This window comes from Saccharomyces kudriavzevii (assembly GCF_947243775.1).
Source record: "Saccharomyces kudriavzevii IFO 1802 strain IFO1802 genome assembly, chromosome: 2".
Lineage (NCBI taxonomy): Eukaryota > Fungi > Ascomycota > Saccharomycetes > Saccharomycetales > Saccharomycetaceae > Saccharomyces > Saccharomyces kudriavzevii.
In genome coordinates this window covers 539,213-558,549 of record NC_079273.1, presented here as the reverse complement: position 1 = coordinate 558,549, position 19,337 = coordinate 539,213, and the positions used below count along the sequence as shown (strand labels likewise).

The window sequence follows — 19,337 nt, the reverse complement described above, 5'->3', positions numbered from 1 at the left end:
ATTCTATATATGCTTCTCTAAAAAAAAAATGCTGGATCAACAAATATAAATTGGTGTACATATGAGGGCACTAATCGACTAATCTTCCATCATTATTTATTTTCAACTCCCATTCTTCGATACAAACTTCTTTGCGTTTCAAAATTGATTGATAACGCCTAGATAGAGCCTGATTGAAGCAAATCTCTTTACAGACCATGACAAACAATTGGATCCAACCTGGTTGTAATCTTTCAGCTTCTTGAAGGGTATCTTTGAATTCCAGCTCAATTAATTTAACTTCGGTTTCAAACCTCTTCCAGTAGTCTTCCCCGATCGAACCGTTTTTGTATAAAAGGTTGATTTGAGGAGCTAATTCCTTCAATTTTAATGATCGTCTAATAGATTCTGCACCTCTATTCAATAAGGCAGCTTTCAAGACCTTCTCGTGAATCTTTTCATTTTCGCTCATTTCCTTTACTTGAAGATACAAGTCGTGAGCATCATTTTCGTCAAAGATGGATGGCTGTTCGCTAATCTTTTTGGCCTGCTTTTTTCTGTAGCTTGAGGCGAACATCACTAGAGACACCACGAGAATAAAGACATATATGAGTGGGGTGTAAACGGAGATTGATTTCGTCTCTACAATTGGTTCCTCCGTTTCAAAAAACGTCCCATTGTTAGCGAATTTAGTTTCATTGAATCCTGACATATTAGTGACCTATTCAGTTGCGTATCTCTTCCCCGTACTCTTGTAACTTGAAATGAGGCATTCCATCAGTATTTCATCAATTTTTTCACGTATAACCTCAACTTTTAGACGTGTTCCTTTAACTTTTGAAGCCTCTTGGCGGGTAATGAAGGGCGGATACCATTTAAGGAAGGCCCTTATAAAGCAAGGCAAAGAGTGGCAAATGATATAACCTGATAGAGAAAGTCCCTCTAAAGTACTGAAAGTGGGGACGATATACATCTTGGTGAAGCATGCTTATTAGATTTAGATCAAAAAAAGGTATTCATAGAGTTTCCTGCGAAGAAAACGAGCTTTTTGGAGCGGTCATTGAAAAGCTGTTAGGCAATTTAGGCCCCAATGCCGATGTCGACACATTTACGGTTTGTGAAAAGCCTGGCCAAAACGTCCATGCCGTTTCGGAACTAGCTAATCAAACAGTGACAGACCTCGGTCTGAAGCATGGCGACATGCTGATGCTCGACTATTCGAACAAGCCCGGTAATGAAACAAGTGATGCCGGTGTCGGAATCAGATCCATAGATATTGGTGAAAAGAACAACCCTCGACATGGTTCTGCTTCGCTAAGGAGCAAAGAACTCGATGTCGACGAGGTACTGGAGAAAGAGAACGGTTTAATCCCTCGTCAAAGGTCGAAACTTTGCAAGCATGGTGATAGAGGAATGTGCGAATATTGTTCACCTTTACCTCCTTGGGATAAAGAATATCATGAGAAAAATAAAATCAAACATATATCGTTTCATTCATATTTGAAAAAATTGAATGAAAATGCTAACAAGAAAGAGAACGGGAGCTCCTACATTGCACCACTCTCGGAACCAGATTTTAGAATCAACAAGCGCTGCCATAATGGTCACGAACCGTGGCCTCGAGGAATATGTTCCAAATGTCAGCCATCAGCGATTACTTTACAACAGCAAGAATTCAGAATGGTAGATCACGTCGAATTCCAGAAAAGTGAAATAATCAATGAATTTATCCAAGCGTGGAGATGCACTGGTATGCAGAGGTTTGCCTATATGTACGGCTCTTACTCTAAATATGATAACACGCCCTTAGGTTTAAAGGCCGTTGTAGAGGCGATATATGAACCTCCTCAACACGATGAACAAGACGGATTAACCATGGATGTCGAACAAGTCAAGGAAGAGATGCTACAGATTGACACACAAGCTCAAGCAATGGGGCTTTCGCGTATTGGGCTAATATTCACAGACTTATCTGACGCAGGGACAGGCGATGGATCTGTTTTTTGTAAAAGGCACAAAGATTCTTTTTTCCTCTCATCATTGGAAGTTATCATGTCTGCTAGACATCAAACCAGGCATCCTAATGTAAGCAAATATAGCGAGCAAGGAATTTTTTCTTCCAAGTTTGTCACGTGCGTCATATCTGGTAATTTGAAAGGGGAAATTGATATTTCAAGCTACCAGGTTTCCACTGATGCTGAAGCATTAGTCACTGCAGACATGATAAGTGCGTCCACGTATCCTTCAATGGCATATATCAATGACACCACCGATGAAAGATACGTGCCTGAAATCTTCTACATGAAGTCTAATGAGTACGGTATAACAGTAAAGGAGAATGCTAAGCCTGCATTCCCTGTAGAATACCTTCTAGTAACATTGACCCACGGTTTCCCTAAGGATGATTCGGAAACGAATCCAAAATTCGTTACTTCTGCCGGATTTCCGTGGACCAACAGACAAGCTATGGGACAGTCTCAAGATTATCAAGAACTGAAAAACTACTTATTTCAAGTAGCTTCAAGCGGCGATTTCAATCTATTGCATGAAAAGATCTCAAGCTTCCACTTGCTGCTATATATAAACTCCCTGCAAATACTTTCTCCAGACGAGTGGCAGCTATTAGTAGAATCTGCCGTGAAAACTGAATGGGAAGAACCCTTACTGAAGCTTATCTCTTCAGCCGGTTGGCAAACGCTAGTAATGATTCTTCAGGAAAGTGGTTAAGGCAGTGCGCACAAGGTCTGAATTCTCAAAAGAATAAATAATTGCGCAAAAGAAGATAAAATTCAGTTCTATCATTTCAGCAAAGTATGTAAATCATTCTCCACTGTTTTGTAGATGTTTCTAGAACATTCGTAAAAATCATTTAGAACGAACTATTTTCAAGGAACAGTAACTGGGAGTCACTTTCGCAGTTAGTATATATTAGGGTACTTTTAAGCAGTACAAGGAACCCTTGCTGTTTAAGGATTGTGGGCTTACATAATCTTGTTGAAGTATCAAGAATATTCGCTGACCACTTCACCTTTCTTTTGGTTGATAATAGGCATAGATATAGGGTATAGTAAAATGAGCACACCATTTGGCTTAGATTTAGGTAACAATAATTCGGTGTTGGCGGTTGCTAGAAATAGGGGTATTGATATTGTTGTTAATGAAGTCTCTAACAGGTGCACCCCATCCTTGGTTGGTTTTGGTTCCCAGAACAGGTATTTAGGCGAATCTGGTAAGACTAAGCAGACATCTAATGTTAAAAACACTGTGGAAAACCTGAAAAGAATCATTGGTCTGAATTTCAAGGATCCGGAATTCGATATCGAGAATAAGTTCTTCACTTCAAAATTAGTACAATTAAAAAATGGTAAAGTTGGTGCTGAAGTCAAGTTCGGCGGTAAAACACAAATTTTCTCAGCTACTCAACTGACTGCTATGCTCATCGATAAAGTTAAGCACACCGTTCAACAGGAAACGAAATCAACAATTGCCGATGTCTGTCTTGCAGTCCCTGCATGGTATACGGAAGAACAACGCTATAACATTGCTGATTCCGCCAGAATTGCGGGATTGAATCCCGTAAGAATCGTCAATGATGTCACTGCTGCAGCCGTTTCCTATGGTGTTTTCAAGAATGACCTACCTGGCCCTGAAGAAAAGCCAAGAATTGTTGGCTTAGTGGACATTGGGCATTCTACGTATACCTGCTCCATCATTGCTTTCCGCAAGGGCGAAATGAAAGTACTAGGTACTGCTTATGATAAACACTTTGGTGGTAGAGATTTTGATCGGGCAATCACGGAACATTTTGCTGATCAGTTCAAGGACAAGTACAAGATTGACATTAGAAAAAATCCAAAGGCTTATAACAGAATATTAATTGCCGCTGAAAAATTGAAAAAGGTGCTTTCCGCTAACACTACTGCCCCTTTTTCCGTTGAATCTGTTATGAATGATATCGATGTCTCCTCTCAATTGAGTCGTAAAGAATTAGAAGAGTTAGTAAAGCCTCTGTTAGAACGTGTGACGGATCCAATTTCCAAGTCCCTAACTCAAGCTAATCTCACCGTAAACGATGTTGACTTTGTAGAAATAGTTGGCGGTACAACTCGTATTCCAGTTTTAAAGAAGTCAATCTCTGATGCGTTTGGTAAACCTCTGTCTTCTACTCTAAACCAAGACGAGGCTATCGCCAAAGGAGCAGCTTTTATATGTGCCATCCATTCCCCCACGTTAAGGGTCAGACCATTCAAGTTTGAAGATATCGACTCATATTCAGTATCGTATACTTGGGATAAGCAGGCCGAAGACGAGGATCATTTGGAAGTTTTTCCTGCTAATTCCTCATATCCATCAACAAAGTTGATCACCTTGCATCGTACAGGTGACTTTCGCATGGAGGCAAGATATACGGACCCTTCAAAACTGCCAAGAGGTACTCCTGCGACCATTGCCAAGTGGAAATTCACTGGGGTCAATGTTCCCAAAGGTCAGGATTTTGTTCCCGTTAAAGTAAAGCTAAGATGTGACCCATCTGGCCTGCATATTATTGAGAATGCTTACACCTTGGAAGAAATTACAGTTCAAGAGCCAATACCTCTACCTCAAGATGCACCAGAAGATGCCGTGCCTCAGTTCAAGGAAGTTACTAAGACAGTTAAGAAGGATATGTTGGGTATGACAGCGGAAACATTTGCCCTTAATCCAGTCGAACTGAACGACTTGATTGAAAAAGAAAATGAATTGACAAATCAGGATAAATTGGTTGCTGAAACTGAGGATCGTAAAAATGCCCTCGAAGAGTACATTTATACTCTCCGTGCTAAGCTTGATGAGGAGTACTCCAATTTTGCATCCGATGCAGAAAAGAGAAAATTGAAAAACATGTTAACTACCACCGAAAATTGGTTATACGACGATGGTGATGATTCTACTAAGGCGAAATATATTGCCAAATATGAAGAATTAGCATCTTTAGGTAACGTTATTAGGGGCCGGTATTTAGCAAAGGAGGAAGAAAAAAGACAGGCACTTAGAGCAAACCAAGAAACTTCGAAGATGAATGATCTTGCCGAAAAATTGGCTGCCCAACGAAAAGCACAGGCTGCAAGTGATGATGAGGATGAAGATAATGATGAAAACATGGATCTTGACTAATCAACATATTTATTGTTTTGAACCATTTATCTATCTTACTTGTGTTGAATTGCTAGTGCCACCTTATATGACTTTATACATTGTTGTTCCTATATTCTATTCTTTATTATAAAATTGATAAAACCTTTTTACGAAAATTGTTACTATGTAGGAGATTTATGATATTTACGAACAGACGCACATACGTGTACGTATACTCATGCCCTGAATTTTGAGCGCGTTCATGATACAAAGGCGACCAACTAAGTATATATGCAGATTAAAAACTTATAGCTATATTATTACAAATGAAAGAGGCGTCGCTTCCATCTCCTTGACCTGGTACAACTCTCTAAAGAGTTATATTTTCCAATTTCTTTCCATGCCGAATCAGAATATACCCAATCAGTTCTCTCCCAGTTGTCATTGATCCAATGCCAACTATTGGGTAGTTTTTGTTCGCCAAGCTTGACTGTTGACAAGCAATTCCTCAGAATTGATGATCCATCAGCATTCTTAATTTCTATGGAAAAATTTTGCCTCTCATAAGGCAATAATTTTGTACTCCAATGCTTATCTCGATACCATTTTCTCTGGTTTTCGTTAACTTCAATTTCTAATACTTGGAGGTCTTGGTCTTGGAAGTCATCTTTTTGTTCACTGAGTATTAGTCGTAGAATACGGATGTGATCATCATTTTTCTTTTCGTGAAGTAATCTTGGCAATACTTCTATTAACGGCGCTGCAATCGTTGCTTCTTGTGATAAAGTGATAATTTGTTCCATAGTCAAGCAATTTGATGACCAATCCCGAACCGTGAAAGTTTTGGACCCCAAATAATAAAAACTTCTGGCAAGAATAAATCTCCAAAGCAACCTTAAGGTAGCTTGAAAACTAGTCGAATGGTATACCAATGTACTGACAACGAAAAATCTAGTGTAGGCTCCCACCGATATGAATCTCATGATAATAATTTGACAGATTGTACCCAGTATGAACAACCTGGAAAAAAGCCTCTTGTTTGAACACTTCTCATTGACCCCATTAAATGAAAACTTCAGTTTTTTCCAAACATTCAACTCATTTCTTAGTACTTCTAGTTTACCCAATACAGACTCTAGTAACACGACAATTTCATCCAGCGTAGGAGGTTCCGTGTCTTTCAATGAAGCAATCAATGAAACAATATAATACATAAATGATGAGAATAGGAATACTCCGCTTATAATACCAAGCCATAGTCTCAAGAGGCTAGTGAATGGTAAAACTGAGGTTGCTTCTGTTTGAATGGGAATGAAAAAACTTATTGTTAGCCATATGCTCGTTAAATAAATGAACGGCAAACACTTGTCGTCAGATAACCACATTATATTGGCGAGTGCATTATCGAATATCAACAATAATGGATACGCGTGGAACAGAGTACTGGATAGCATTGGAGGGGTGATTTGAATTAGAGACGGCTTCTGTCCATGATTATGGATAAACTTTGCCTTAATTTTTTTATTTTCACTCTTAGTTTTAGTTTTAGGATTTGTGTCCATTTCTTTCCTTGACGTTGGTAAAACAAAGTTGACTAAACAAGACGGAAATAATAAGGTAAAAGAAAGATAAAGAGCGAACTCAAGTGACTTTACTTAGTCCATTAGTTTGTGTTTAGCCCGATGTCGATATTACACCTAAGCTTCAGAATAAGCATAAAGTGTTATTGTTTCGGGGATAATTCCTTTACTTCCAACAAGAATAAAAAATGACAGCAATTGTCGTCTGAAAATTTTCAAGTGAATGTGACAAAAGTCTCTGATTGACATATTGGGTTGGATCACCATGCGATTTGCATAAAATAGCCTTTCCATGACATTTGCAGAAAATACCGTTTCTTCATTTTTTTTTTTTTCCCCAACTGACTATCCAACTCATCGTTTAGTTTCAATGTCTGTGGATTGCTGTTTCATAACCCATAGGTAAACAATGAGGCAAAGGATAAGAAGAGGGAAGAAAAATTGACATTCAAGATGGCGGTGAAAGAAAATGTCAAGAGTCATCCATGTAAGCGAGTAAAGAAGCACGCATCGTTGAAGGTTCTAACGCATAAACAGATACATACAACGATCTTCATTAAGTCCGCAACACCATATGTCAGTGCGCTGAAAAGAATAAACAAGTTTCTTGATGGTGTCTGTAAGCACGGATCTTCTTATGTTGTGGTTTTGGGTATGGGCAAAGCTGTTGAAAAGACGCTGGCATTAGGTTGTCATTTCCAAGATCAGAAGAACAAGAAAATAGAGGTTTTCACCAGAAGTATAGAAGTTCTCGACGAAGTGATAATCGAAGACAATGTGGATGCCGAAAGTGAGAGTAGTATTGACGACGATGATAGAGAAACCCAACTTAAGAAAAGGACTGTAAGCGGCGTGGAGCTGCGTATTTATGTATAAAATAATTTGTTCGTTTGTGCTTTTTTCCTGTTGTATACCATCTATAGCCAATATTTATCAAAAGCACATAAAGCTAACATAAGTTATACTCAAATCATCACTATACAAATTTGCCAAATTTTTCACCTTTGCGATACCTCACTATGTTTTTTTTTTTGAGGCCTCTTTAATGAAAACAAAATGTGAGGTAGGTGATAATGAAAGTACTCAAAATTGAAAAGATTTTTGTCTACTAACAAAAACACGAAAGTACTCATAAAATTAACGAGTTCTTACTCATTGAAACAAATGGTATCTGAAGAGAAGATCCAACAATGGAAGGCCACCAAAATTATTGGTATAATTGGTCTGGGCGATATGGGCTTACTGTACGCCAATAGGTTTTCCGATGCCGGATGGAAAGTCATATGCTGTGATAGAGAAGAGTTGTATGGTGAATTAAAAGAAAGGCATGCCTTTGCAAAATTTGAATTAGTAAAAAATGGACATTTAGTGTCTAGAAAAAGCGACTATATCATTTACAGTGTTGAAGCATCCAATATTAATAAAATTGTCGCGATGTATGGACCATCTTCGAAAGTTGGTACGATTGTGGGAGGTCAAACAAGTTGTAAACTGCCTGAAATCGAGGCCTTCGAACAGCATTTACCCAAAGATTGCGATATTATTACCGTGCATTCTCTTCACGGGCCCAAAGTTGATACCGAAGGTCAACCGTTAGTTATTATCAATCATAGGTCACAGTATCCCGAATCTTTTGATTTCGTTAACTCAGTTATGTCATGTCTGAAAAGTAAGCAGGTTTACTTGACATATGAAGAGCACGATAAGATTACTGCTGATACACAGGCTGTGACGCATGCTGCTTTTCTAAGCATGGGGGCTGCCTGGGCAAAAATAAAGATTTATCCCTGGACTCTGGGCATAAACAAATGGTACGGTGGTCTAGAAAATGTGAAGGTTAATATATCTTTAAGAATATACTCTAATAAGTGGCATGTTTACGCAGGATTAGCCATAACGAACCCAAGCGCGCACCAACAAATCCTTCAATATGCCACAAGTGCAACGGAGTTATTTAGTTTGATGATAGACAACAAAGAGCAAGAACTAACTGAAAGATTATTGAAAGCTAAAAAATTTGTGTTCGGAAAGCACACTGGTCTCTTATTGTTGGATGATACAATTTTGGAGAAATATTCGCTATCCAAAAACACTGTTAGTGATGACACTAATTCCAAGCCATTACCAAATTCGCATTTATCATTGTTAGCGATTGTTGATTCGTGGTACCAACTTGGTATTGATCCATACGATCATATGATTTGTTCAACGCCTCTCTTCAGAATCTTTCTAGGCGTGTCGGAATATCTTTTCTTGACGCCAGGTCTATTAGAACAGACAATCGATGCAGCTATCCATGACAAATCGTTTATAAAAGATGACTTGGAATTTGTTGTTTCAGCTAGAGAATGGAGTTCCGTTGTCTCTTTTGCGAACTTTGAGCTATACAAGAAGCAATTTCAAAGTGTGCAAAAGTTTTTCGAGCCGATGCTTCCAGAGGCTAATCGTATTGGTAACGAGATGATAAAGACCATCCTGAGCCATTCTAAGGGACCTTCAGCTGGGGAAAAAAATATATGAAGTGTTCTGCCTGAATTCCTACGAAATTATGTCCCCTTTGAAAAGAAGAGTAGTTTTACATATATAAATAGAGGATATATACGGTGACAAATGTCCATGCAAAAATCATGATATAAGTTAAAGATTTTACGATTCTTTTACCTCTTATGCTCCTCATATCCTTTTTCTCTTTGTGTAATGCTCGTTGTTATCATTACCATTCATTTCATCCGGAAATAATGATGGTCTTGATCTTTTAGAACTTTGTACTGGGTGAATACTGTCGTCATCACATGCAAGTAGATTTCTGGTCATGAAATCGATGGTATTATAGGTAAGAGTTTTTTTGTTATTGTTGTTGTTGAAGGAGGATGATGAATTGTTATTGCTTATGCTGGTTCTATTGTTAACGCTCCTTTTGTTGTCTTGTGGATGAAAGCTGTGATTTTGAGCGTTGTAGAACGATATAAACTCATTGACACTATTGCTATTGCTATTGCTGATATTATGATTCTTTGTATACGTCCTAACTATAGCATAGTCACCTGGTTGTAAAGTGCCTGTTAGCTCTGGGAAGTAAGATTTGAAATCCCTATAAATAATCCTATTCCACGCTTTATTGAATTTCACCACTGAGGGAGAAAATTGTAAATCTTCCATTGTTTGATTGTGGAAAAGGGGTTGCCATATATGGGACAGTATTTCTTGCAATCCCAAGTCTTTTGACAGGAGATAGTTTAGATGGGTCATGGAAACTGTCCTATTGATGGGAAAGCATGAGTTTGGAGACAAACACTTCATGATGATATAAGGATCCTGGTCACTTCCACCAATATAAAGTAGCACATACACCTCCAAAGAAGTGCTGAGTTCATAGAAGACCACATGCCAAAGATGTAAGTCCGAATCATGCGGCCTAACATGGAATAGCCCTTGAGTCTTCTCAGGATGGCGCATCAAATATTTCCAGTCTTTTAGCAGTTTCCTGGTTAATGAGCAAGCCATAATGATTGAGCCTCTATTTGAAATGTAAATCAGACTATCTAGCTCCTATACCGCCTTTTTGCACTGCGTCACAAAAACTGCAACTTCTTTTGCAACTCTGCTACAGTACTAATGCTGTTACAAACGATATAATTGAGAAGAATAACTGAGATACCTCTTATTAGACTATATAATATAACAAAAACCATCTGTGCAGGGAAGACGGGTAACCGCCCCAGTAATTTCAAATTTAAAATAAAACTGTTTTGCGTGGAAGTTAGATTTACGAAGAGTTTTATTAGGCAGAGGACTCTAAAAGCTCTAATCAAGTGGTACAGGATTGTGTGCTTCGCTTGTGTTTACGTATTTGTGAACCATAAAGCAAGATCATCGGAAGGAAAAGGAGGAAGAAAAAGGAAAAATTTTCAGCGAAGCAAGTTATAGATCAAGATGGGTAATATTTTTAGTTCGGTATTCGATAAGTTATGGGGCTCGAACAAAGAATTGCGTATATTGATTTTGGGTTTGGATGGTGCCGGTAAAACTACCATCCTATACCGTTTACAGATTGGTGAAGTAGTCACTACAAAGCCAACCATTGGTTTTAACGTGGAAACGCTAAGCTACAAAAACTTGAAGCTGAACGTTTGGGATCTTGGTGGACAGACCAGTATCAGGCCCTACTGGAGATGCTACTATTCAGACACCGCTGCAGTTATATTTGTGGTTGATTCGACTGATAAGGATCGTATGTCTACGGCCTCTAAGGAACTGCATATGATGTTACAAGAGGAAGAATTACAAGACGCTGCGTTATTGGTCTTCGCTAATAAGCAAGATCAACCAGGCGCATTAAGTGCAAGCGAAGTGTCTAAAGAACTGAATCTTGTAGAATTGAAGGACAGAAGTTGGTCTATTGTGGCGTCAAGTGCGATAAAAGGTGAAGGTATTACAGAAGGTTTAGATTGGTTGATCGACGTTATTAAGGAGGAGCAACTATAATGATAAAGAGTTGAGGCAATAAAAGTGTGAGGGCGTATAATTCGTTTGCAGGTAGTTTTTAAAGGAGCTTAATCCGAACAAAAGGGGACGCTGAATGTATACATATTGTTTTTTAGATTTTACTGGTGTAATCAATTATATGGCTCTTACGTGGGACCGATTATAATGTTTTTGATCTCTTAATAAAGTCGCTTATATATATCTTTACATTAATTTGGGACTTTTCCAATTCTGATGTTATAAAACAAAACGTTTAAATTACGCAATAAAAGAGAAAATTAAATATGTCAGCGCAGCTCTTTTACCCTGATGGTAAAAATGCTGAAGTATAAATAAAGATGCAGCTATTTTGAAGCTCATTGAAGCACTAAGACAATGATGAATTTTTCAGTTGGATTGAATATTGTTACCGTAGCTAAATTGATCCTAACCCAATTCAAGAATGATCTCTTTTAGTTTTTTACCCAGATCAACCAGTTTCAACTCATTCTTATTTTTCCAAGAGCAAACGTGTTTGTAATCGCAAAATTTACAGTACGTGTCGAAATTTTTTTGGGTGGGTTCAATCGGATTCATATCTCTACGGCCAAACCAAACCATGGCAGAATTGTGAGCGTGATTCTCTAGTTTTACTGGATCGTATGGGAAGATGATGTTGTGAAAGTTATCGTTATGATAATAATATTCTATCATTAGGTCATTCGAAGCGAGATTACCAACAACATAATAAATCTGTGACAGTCTCGCTGCAAAATATTTCAAAGTTGGTGGAGTCTTCCACTTCGTATAAAAATGTCCATAGTCTTGCAGAGAGATACGTTTTGTTGACTCCAAGTTGTCTTCTTCTTGCTCAGTTGGCACAATGAAAGACGTGGGACCTCGCTCGAGTAAAATTTTGAATGCCGTCATATCAAATGTACCAGGTCCTTTGGTATCATTATCAAATGCGGCATGATTTATCGGTTGTCCGTACAAGAGTCTTTCCGCGTCATTAGCGAAGAGTGGATTTGTTAGTATGTAAGTTAGGATTTTTGTAGAATTTATAGGCGCGTCAATATCAAGCCCTCTTCTTTGGGCATTGATCAAAAAGCTATGGTATGTTTGAGTCATATCTTGACTCAAGTGGGAAAAGAAAAATTTATAATACATTGTCTGTAGTTTAGATGATTGGACGACTGAGTCAATGGAAGGAATTTTTGGCACAGACCTCGTCTTGATATCAGAAATAATCACCTCATTGTTTAATTTTAAGCTTGGTAAGTCCAATAGTAATCCAGTAAGGATACTCCCCCAGCTTTGGCCGTCTGTGTCAAGGTGCATTGCGCCTTTTTGCGATTGATGATTATGCTTATTTCTAAGAGTTAAGTGGTCAATAATACCGGATATTATAACGCCTTTTCCTTCATCATTTGGCAAGTCTCTAATTAGTTTACCATCTTGGAAGTCGACAAAGCCGTGACAAATTATCTCTCTTGAATGACCACCACCTCTGATGAATAAAGAGATTAATCTATTGACGGAATTGAACCAGTTATCTAGCAAAGCATCCAAATCCCCATCGATATCCATAGTTAATTTAGCCAGCGGAAGAAAATCCTGGATAAAACTATTATATTGGTTTAATTCGGGATGCGTTTCATCTTCCAATGACTTATGAATCTTCTTACCTTTTTGAACTTGAAATTTCAAATTCATTAGTTGATTTGTCCAATTCTGTGAATAAAAATCATAAAAGTTCCTTAATTCACACCAATTTTGCGTGGAGCATAATTGCGTGACAGACATTCTTTCTTTCTTTAACTGTTTGAGTTGAATATCAATGTATGGATTTTGTAAGTTTCGAGGTAGTCTGTAATTGATAAACGCAGGATTTTCAGGGTCGACTCCAAATAACTCTTTAACATTGGCCAATTTCCCGTTTAACAACGTACCTTCCTTAGTGTTTGTCTCTTTTGCGACACTGGCGTTATCAAAAAATGGCAGGTTATTAATTCTATCAATATCCGAGTCGTCCAAAACAGCGCTCGAATCATCAATTGAAACATCGTGAGTACGATTGTTTTTCAAAGAGAAAGTAGACGCTCCACCAAGGAATTTGTCATTCGAATGCACAAATCTCCTAAGACGAAATGACAGCCCATATTTATTGATAAGGGCACGGTTTAGCATACGACAAGTACGTAAAGCAAATGTAGAAAAATCCTACCAGGAAAAAAGAGAATACAAGTGTCCACTACTACGGCCTTTCTTTTTACAACGTTAAGGTCTGTTTTTCACACTCATTCTTGTTCTCACACTGTTGAAAAATGCGCTAGATCACAAAGTACATATGAATTACTCGTTTTTCTTTTTCTTCTTTTCTTTTTTCTTTCATCCACACTGCAAACTCGGGTAATACCGGCTTATGATTACTATAATTATTAAAATATCACTTGTATATCTACGTAGTTGTTTCCAGTGTATACTTATAAATGCAACCTGCTACTACATCATAGGATGTAACTAATCAACTGCAGAACACCACCACCCACGAGGAGGAAAATGAGGATGCCCAGCCAGGTTCTGGAGATCATTGGTGCAGCCTTCTTGTCGGCCTTGTCCACCTTCTTCTTACCGTACTTCCTGTATTTTTCGTTATTCTTGTTGAACCTGGCATTAGCCAATCTTTGTCTTGGTGTCTGTACGGCCATCACGGGTGTCGTTCTCTATCTGCTTGCGTCCCTGCACGCTGCCTCTTATGCATAACTTAATGTACTATACTATTATTATATTCGTTATAACGCGCAACTAGGCAGATCGGGCGACAAAAGAAAAGCCACGTCACATCATGCTGCACGAGATCACCTATCACGATGTGCGTTCTCTTTTCTTTTCGCGTTGGCGTCTTTCCTTTTTCGTTGGCGATTTACTGCTGGTTTTGTTTATTTTTCCACAAATTTTCGTCGTTCAGCAAAGGTGAGAAATTCGAAGCCTAAGGTTTTTATTTAAATATTTCACGAATGCGGATGTGATCTATCACAAACGTTCTTCTCTTGGCAATTGAGAATTTTTTTTGCTTAGCCTTGTTTTATTTTGAGTTTTTCACATTTGTTTTAAATTTAGATGTATTCTCTGTTCGTTTTTATTTCTCTTTTATTGTAATATTTAGTCTCTCTTATCTCCAGTACTCTTCTGCTATATTATATTTTATTCAATTTCTTTTTTTCTTGTCATAAAAAGAAATCCAGAAACAAAAAAATCCAAACCAAGCCAACTTATCCAACTTTTAGTCACTCCTTCAATAGAACCACTTTTATCTTTAGTTTTTTTGCTTTTCAATTTACTCTTCATCATATCAAAGAGTTTAACAGATAATTGAAATAGGAAGAATATGTTGCTAAAACTTTCGATCACCGCGTTGATTGGCCTATTGTCTTCGGCCGTATCATTCACCAACGCCGACTGCACCTACTCCGGTGGTAATTACTATTGTGCTCAGACCGATGCCATCATTTACTCTAATGTTGGCTTATCAGCCACTTACCAAGATGTCACCAAGATGGATGAATCTTCTTGTGTTTGCACGCAGGCTGAGTTCACTGCCTCCGGCAGTTTGGCTCCCTTCAACGAAGAGCTGTCTATTCATTTCAGAGGTCCAATCGAATTATTGCAGTTCGGTGTTTACTATCCAAATGGTGAATCTAAGGCTTTAAAGAAGAGATCTGAGAAGCAGCTAGTTGAATCTTGTAACGAACAAGGTGAAACTGTGGTCTCCAGACACAAGCATCAGCACAAGAGAGATGTTGCTGTCGAATACGTTCAGGTCACTTCTACCGTCTACGTCGATGGTAGCGGTCAAACCGTCACTGCGGGCTCCACCAATACCATTGTCGGTCCCGCCGTTCCTTCTTCTTACAACAAAGTATCCACTGTTTTGTCCAGTGGTGCTCAAGCTGTTGAAACAAGCGCAAGTCCATCTCTCGCTGTCTCTTCCAAGGCTTCCTCATCTTCCTCTTCTTCTGCTGCTGCGTCGTCTTCTTCGTCTTCTTCCAACACCAAGGGTGACTGGTCGAGAGGTTCCTACTTCGTCCCAGGCTCTACCACCAACTGTACCTTCATGAACAATCAAGGAGGGGCTGCAGGTTCAGGCGTCTGGTCCAGTTGCTTTGGTAACTCTATCTCCTTTGCTGCTTCTGACGGTATTTCCGGTGCTGCTTCTGCTCAAGCCCTTGGTGAAGTTACCGTTAAGTCCGGCAATGAGTTCATGATCTTTTCTGGCGAAAAATGTTCTGGTAACAACGACGATTGTGGTTACTATAGAGAAGGTATTCCAGCTTATCACGGGTTTGGCGGTGATGACAAAATTTTTGTCTTTGAGTTCTCCATGCCAAGTGATGCCAGTGGTTCTGCTTACAACCAGGACATGCCAGCTATTTGGTTATTGAATGCCAAAATCCCAAGGACTTTGCAATACGGTGACGCCTCTTGTTCTTGTTGGAAGACTGGTTGCGGTGAAATGGATCTTTTCGAGATTTTAACCGCTGGTTCCGATAAATTGATCTCCCACATCCACAATGGTCAAGATGGTGGTACTCAAGATTACTTCGACAGACCAACTGATGGCACTTTGAAGGCTGCTGTCATTTTCAACTCAAGTGATAAGACCATCCACATCATTGAAGTAGACGAGAGTTTCGATGAGGCTTTGAGCGATGATGTTGTTGACCAATGGTTAAGCAAATCTGGTTCCTCTGCCGCCTTGCCATGATTCAATCTCTTTTTTATCGTTCAATAAACTTTTTTTCTCTTTCATTTATGTTTAGCTTACTATCTGTTTCCTCCCCCCTATACTGTTGTTACTATTTTAATGAGGGTTACTGTTAACTTGTTCATAGTGACAGATTGTGTTATTTTCAAGAACAATACATTACGAAAAAAAATTCTAAAAAAAAAACATTACAAATTCTATTCCTTAAACTTAGAGCGTTACACTTTATTTACCTTTATATATCATTAAGAACCAAGCTTCTGGACAATGTATTATTTAAATTTAAATTTCTTTTTTTTTTTAATGGGGCTACACGTTTCTTGCAATTCTCAAGGCCTAACTAATAATGTAAGAACTTGCTACCTATCTATATGCCATTGTCCTTTGAAATTATTTCATCCTTATGGAAACATAACGAGCTTAGTTCGAGATATTTCTGTCAGCTTAAGTCCGTGAATTTCGCATGGTTACTTTCAATATCAATGAAAATACTGTCGTACGGGACGTTAGAATCTTTTCTGGACCTTCTACTCTTTGAATTGAATTCATAACGTGCATGCGCCGGTGTCTTTTCTTTATCCTTCCCCGACGATGATATTATTTTCCATTTGAGAAGCTTAAGTTTGTCACCCAGCCATTGAATGTAATGGCGTTTGTTGTTGAATGGGCCAGAACATAACCAAGTATAAAAGGTAAATTCACCGTACAATATGAAAAAACCGAAAATAAATCCAGTAACCACGCAGGATAAGATGTGATTTTCTAAAATTTTCATAAAATTTGCATCACCGGTATGCCAGGAAGAACCCTTAGATATGGAAAAAAACGAATTGTTATGCATTTTATAGTCAGCGGGTTGTAGTATCCTCACTGCACCATTTTCGGCCGTACTTGACCATCTCTTGTATTGCTTCCAGACAACGCTAATGAATAGGGGCCCCGTAGAACCCATTATGGTCATATACGGGATATACCAATTTTTCTTATAGTGCTTCAATGATTTGATCACTTTCAAGAAAAATGGATGTCCCGGCACGGATCCCATCACGTCATTGGACACTCCTGTAGGCGAAGTTTTCCTTAGAAATGCTGGCACTGCTAACAAAGGATCTAGTCTTCTTTCACATCCATCATCCAAGTCAATGTAAACACCGCCATAATGTGAAAGGATGAAATACCGTATTGCATCTGCTCTCTCAATTGGATACTCGTAACTTCTAAATGTGTCCAGAAACCATGGGTATTTCTCTTTTATAAAACTGTCGGACTTTTCATCGGTCCATAGAATATAGGTATAGTCTGCGTGCAAGTCAATACACTTCTGCCTGCCTTCCACCCACTGCTCTGGGATGTCATCTGTTTTATAGGTTTGGTGAATGATTTTTGGTATAAGTTGTGGACGATCTTCAGAAAGCGTTGAATTGGAGGTCTTGGGTGGGTTCAACTGTTCATCTGAGAACGCATCCTTGAAAGTGTCATCTATACACAATGTCAGCAAATCAAAAGTGTAGTGTATTATCGAAAGAAGTAGTGCTATATTTGCTACTATTAGAATTTTCAACTCCTTTCTCATCCCGTATTGATCGACTGACTATGGTTTTTCAGATATTCTTCTAATTCTGCAGTACCTCGTTCGGCTCTAGAAGTTGAATTATACCGTTCACCGCTTCTTGTAGAAATCAATAAGAATTGCTGTTGGGGGATGTAAATAATGAACGAAACAAAAAGAAACAACGGTATATTCTATTCGATGGCGACTATGGAGCTCCTCGAATTTGTAAAGAGAAATAAACTCGTGCAGGACAAAAGCAAGAACAAAGAAAAACAAGGGCGAATCTGAAGTAAAACGGCTTTAAACAGACAAACTCCTTGTAGCCCAAACAAGTCTAAGGTCAAGTCCCCGACATATAATGCGCTATTTCATTTTTTTTTTCATTTGTCTTTTTTCTTCTTCGCTTTTGTTTTTTTCACTTTCCTTGAGGAATCGACAATGACAGTACGTCATCGTGGAACGCCCCCAGTTCCCGGCCCCTGAAAACCTTTGCCTTGGCTTTTTTCGCGTGCCTCTAGACCGTGGTTGATGATTAATATACTTCCGATGTGGTGTAACCCGCCATTCTTTCAAGTTAAAGTATGTTATATACTAAACTATACCATAGATGCTGTAGCATTCGTAATATATAGAGCAAAAGAAGGCTGCAATGCTTATGATTCTTGGAAGTAGGGATGGATGGCTGCTCTTCTGGCGCTGATCCGGTTGATAGGATCATATGCAAGCAACTTGTCCAACAAATCGATACCACGTGGATCTAGACTTGGCACCACTTGTGATAAATCTTTCCTGCGCCACTGGGGAAAGCTCGATTTAAAATCGGGCAAGTAGACAATGTCTGGCCATATGGCTTCGTTTGGTGTCCCCAAAACCCTAAATATCTTGAAGATTTGATCGATCTCGCTATCACCGCTGAAAATCGGTTTCCTATTACACATCTCGGCGAATATACACCCAATAGACCATGTATCAACACCTGTACTGTACTGCTTCCCACCTAATAATACTTCTGGCGCTCTGTACCACAGAGTGACGATTTCATGAGTGTAAGCTCTCAATGGAACACCAAAAGCACGTGCGAGGCCGAAATCACCTAATTTTAGATTTCCATCTTTATTGATTAACAAGTTTTGAGGTTTTAAATCACGATGTAGAATACGATGCGAGTGACAGTATGCAATACCCTTACAAAGTTGCATCATAAACTTTTTGACAATATCAGCACCTAGCGATTGATCCTTTGGTATACCCTCCATATATCTTTTCAAGTCCAAATCGAGAAATTCAAAAACAAGATACAGCTTGTGCGCATCAGAATGAACGATATCATACAACCTTACAATGTTGTCATCTTTCAGTTCTTTCAATAACGAGATTTCCCTGATGGCGGTACTAGGAACACCTTCGTCTTCACTCTCCAATCTAATTTTCTTCAATGCAACCACTCTTTGACCTTGTCCTGGTCTCAAATCTAGTGCTTTATATACAACACCGTATGTACCCTCACCAACTTTCTCAAGCCTTTTATAGTTTGCTAATTCACCGCTCATGTTTTTGTAGTTAAGTTTTTCTATTTTGATCTAGGCTATCTCTTCCCTGTAACTTCTGTATTCTCTTGAATCCTTGTTGAAATGTGCTAACTTTGGAAAAAGAACACTAAATATCTATGAATCGTTAGTCCTTCCACCAAAAAGTTCTGAAATAGCTTGTATTTTGTTTTTTTTAGAACTTGTTTTCCAAATTTTTCCAAATTTTTCTCTTTTGAATTCGTTTTCAAATTTGGCGTCTTTTACCTCATTAAAGCTATACGTATGTATATTTATTTATGAACAAAAATCAAAGCATTTGCCACGTTTTCTTCAATATATACATACTACCT

The 19,337-nt window shown here is 38.5% G+C and overlaps 13 protein-coding genes across 13 annotated transcripts; 6 read left to right on the top strand and 7 right to left on the bottom strand.

The window, feature by feature from the left end:
* Positions 1-70: 70 nt before the first annotated feature.
* Positions 71-691, bottom strand: SEC66 (Sec63 complex subunit SEC66; the record flags this gene model as incomplete). The annotated part of the gene is made up of 1 exon (XM_056229726.1): positions 71-691. The coding sequence occupies one exon, from the start codon at positions 689-691 to the stop codon at positions 71-73; it is 621 nt and encodes a 206-aa protein (XP_056086160.1).
* Positions 692-963: 272 nt separating this feature from the next.
* On the top strand, positions 964-2,706 carry NPL4 (nuclear protein localization protein 4; the record flags this gene model as incomplete). Its single annotated transcript, XM_056229715.1, has 1 exon — positions 964-2,706. One exon carries the CDS (start codon positions 964-966, stop codon positions 2,704-2,706), a length of 1,743 nt encoding a protein of 580 aa, XP_056086159.1.
* Positions 2,707-3,051: 345 nt separating this feature from the next.
* On the top strand, positions 3,052-5,133 carry SSE2 (adenyl-nucleotide exchange factor SSE2; the record flags this gene model as incomplete). The annotated part of the gene is made up of 1 exon (XM_056229703.1): positions 3,052-5,133. The coding sequence occupies one exon, from the start codon at positions 3,052-3,054 to the stop codon at positions 5,131-5,133; it is 2,082 nt and encodes a 693-aa protein (XP_056086158.1).
* Positions 5,134-5,414: 281 nt separating this feature from the next.
* Positions 5,415-6,656, bottom strand: PEX32 (Pex32p; the record flags this gene model as incomplete). The annotated part of the gene is made up of 1 exon (XM_056229692.1): positions 5,415-6,656. One exon carries the CDS (start codon positions 6,654-6,656, stop codon positions 5,415-5,417), a length of 1,242 nt encoding a protein of 413 aa, XP_056086157.1.
* A 471-nt stretch (positions 6,657-7,127) lies between these two features.
* On the top strand, positions 7,128-7,550 carry POP7 (ribonuclease P/MRP protein subunit POP7; the record flags this gene model as incomplete). The annotated part of the gene is made up of 1 exon (XM_056229681.1): positions 7,128-7,550. One exon carries the CDS (start codon positions 7,128-7,130, stop codon positions 7,548-7,550), a length of 423 nt encoding a protein of 140 aa, XP_056086156.1.
* A 288-nt stretch (positions 7,551-7,838) lies between these two features.
* TYR1 (prephenate dehydrogenase (NADP(+))) lies at positions 7,839-9,194 on the top strand (the record flags this gene model as incomplete). The annotated part of the gene is made up of 1 exon (XM_056229670.1): positions 7,839-9,194. One exon carries the CDS (start codon positions 7,839-7,841, stop codon positions 9,192-9,194), a length of 1,356 nt encoding a protein of 451 aa, XP_056086155.1.
* Positions 9,195-9,347: 153 nt separating this feature from the next.
* Positions 9,348-10,178, bottom strand: UBS1 (Ubs1p; the record flags this gene model as incomplete). The annotated part of the gene is made up of 1 exon (XM_056229659.1): positions 9,348-10,178. The coding sequence occupies one exon, from the start codon at positions 10,176-10,178 to the stop codon at positions 9,348-9,350; it is 831 nt and encodes a 276-aa protein (XP_056086154.1).
* A 429-nt stretch (positions 10,179-10,607) lies between these two features.
* Positions 10,608-11,159, top strand: ARL1 (Arf family GTPase ARL1; the record flags this gene model as incomplete). The annotated part of the gene is made up of 1 exon (XM_056229648.1): positions 10,608-11,159. The coding sequence occupies one exon, from the start codon at positions 10,608-10,610 to the stop codon at positions 11,157-11,159; it is 552 nt and encodes a 183-aa protein (XP_056086153.1).
* A 426-nt stretch (positions 11,160-11,585) lies between these two features.
* On the bottom strand, positions 11,586-13,328 carry EXO5 (Exo5p; the record flags this gene model as incomplete). The annotated part of the gene is made up of 1 exon (XM_056229637.1): positions 11,586-13,328. The coding sequence occupies one exon, from the start codon at positions 13,326-13,328 to the stop codon at positions 11,586-11,588; it is 1,743 nt and encodes a 580-aa protein (XP_056086152.1).
* Positions 13,329-13,648: 320 nt separating this feature from the next.
* Positions 13,649-13,849, bottom strand: YSY6 (Ysy6p; the record flags this gene model as incomplete). Its single annotated transcript, XM_056229626.1, has 1 exon — positions 13,649-13,849. One exon carries the CDS (start codon positions 13,847-13,849, stop codon positions 13,649-13,651), a length of 201 nt encoding a protein of 66 aa, XP_056086151.1.
* Positions 13,850-14,529: 680 nt separating this feature from the next.
* TOS1 (Tos1p) lies at positions 14,530-15,906 on the top strand (the record flags this gene model as incomplete). The annotated part of the gene is made up of 1 exon (XM_056229615.1): positions 14,530-15,906. The coding sequence occupies one exon, from the start codon at positions 14,530-14,532 to the stop codon at positions 15,904-15,906; it is 1,377 nt and encodes a 458-aa protein (XP_056086150.1).
* Positions 15,907-16,345: 439 nt separating this feature from the next.
* On the bottom strand, positions 16,346-17,479 carry CSH1 (mannosylinositol phosphorylceramide synthase catalytic subunit CSH1; the record flags this gene model as incomplete). The annotated part of the gene is made up of 1 exon (XM_056229604.1): positions 16,346-17,479. One exon carries the CDS (start codon positions 17,477-17,479, stop codon positions 16,346-16,348), a length of 1,134 nt encoding a protein of 377 aa, XP_056086149.1.
* A 632-nt stretch (positions 17,480-18,111) lies between these two features.
* Positions 18,112-19,008, bottom strand: CDC28 (cyclin-dependent serine/threonine-protein kinase CDC28; the record flags this gene model as incomplete). The annotated part of the gene is made up of 1 exon (XM_056229592.1): positions 18,112-19,008. One exon carries the CDS (start codon positions 19,006-19,008, stop codon positions 18,112-18,114), a length of 897 nt encoding a protein of 298 aa, XP_056086148.1.
* Positions 19,009-19,337: the final 329 nt, after the last annotated feature.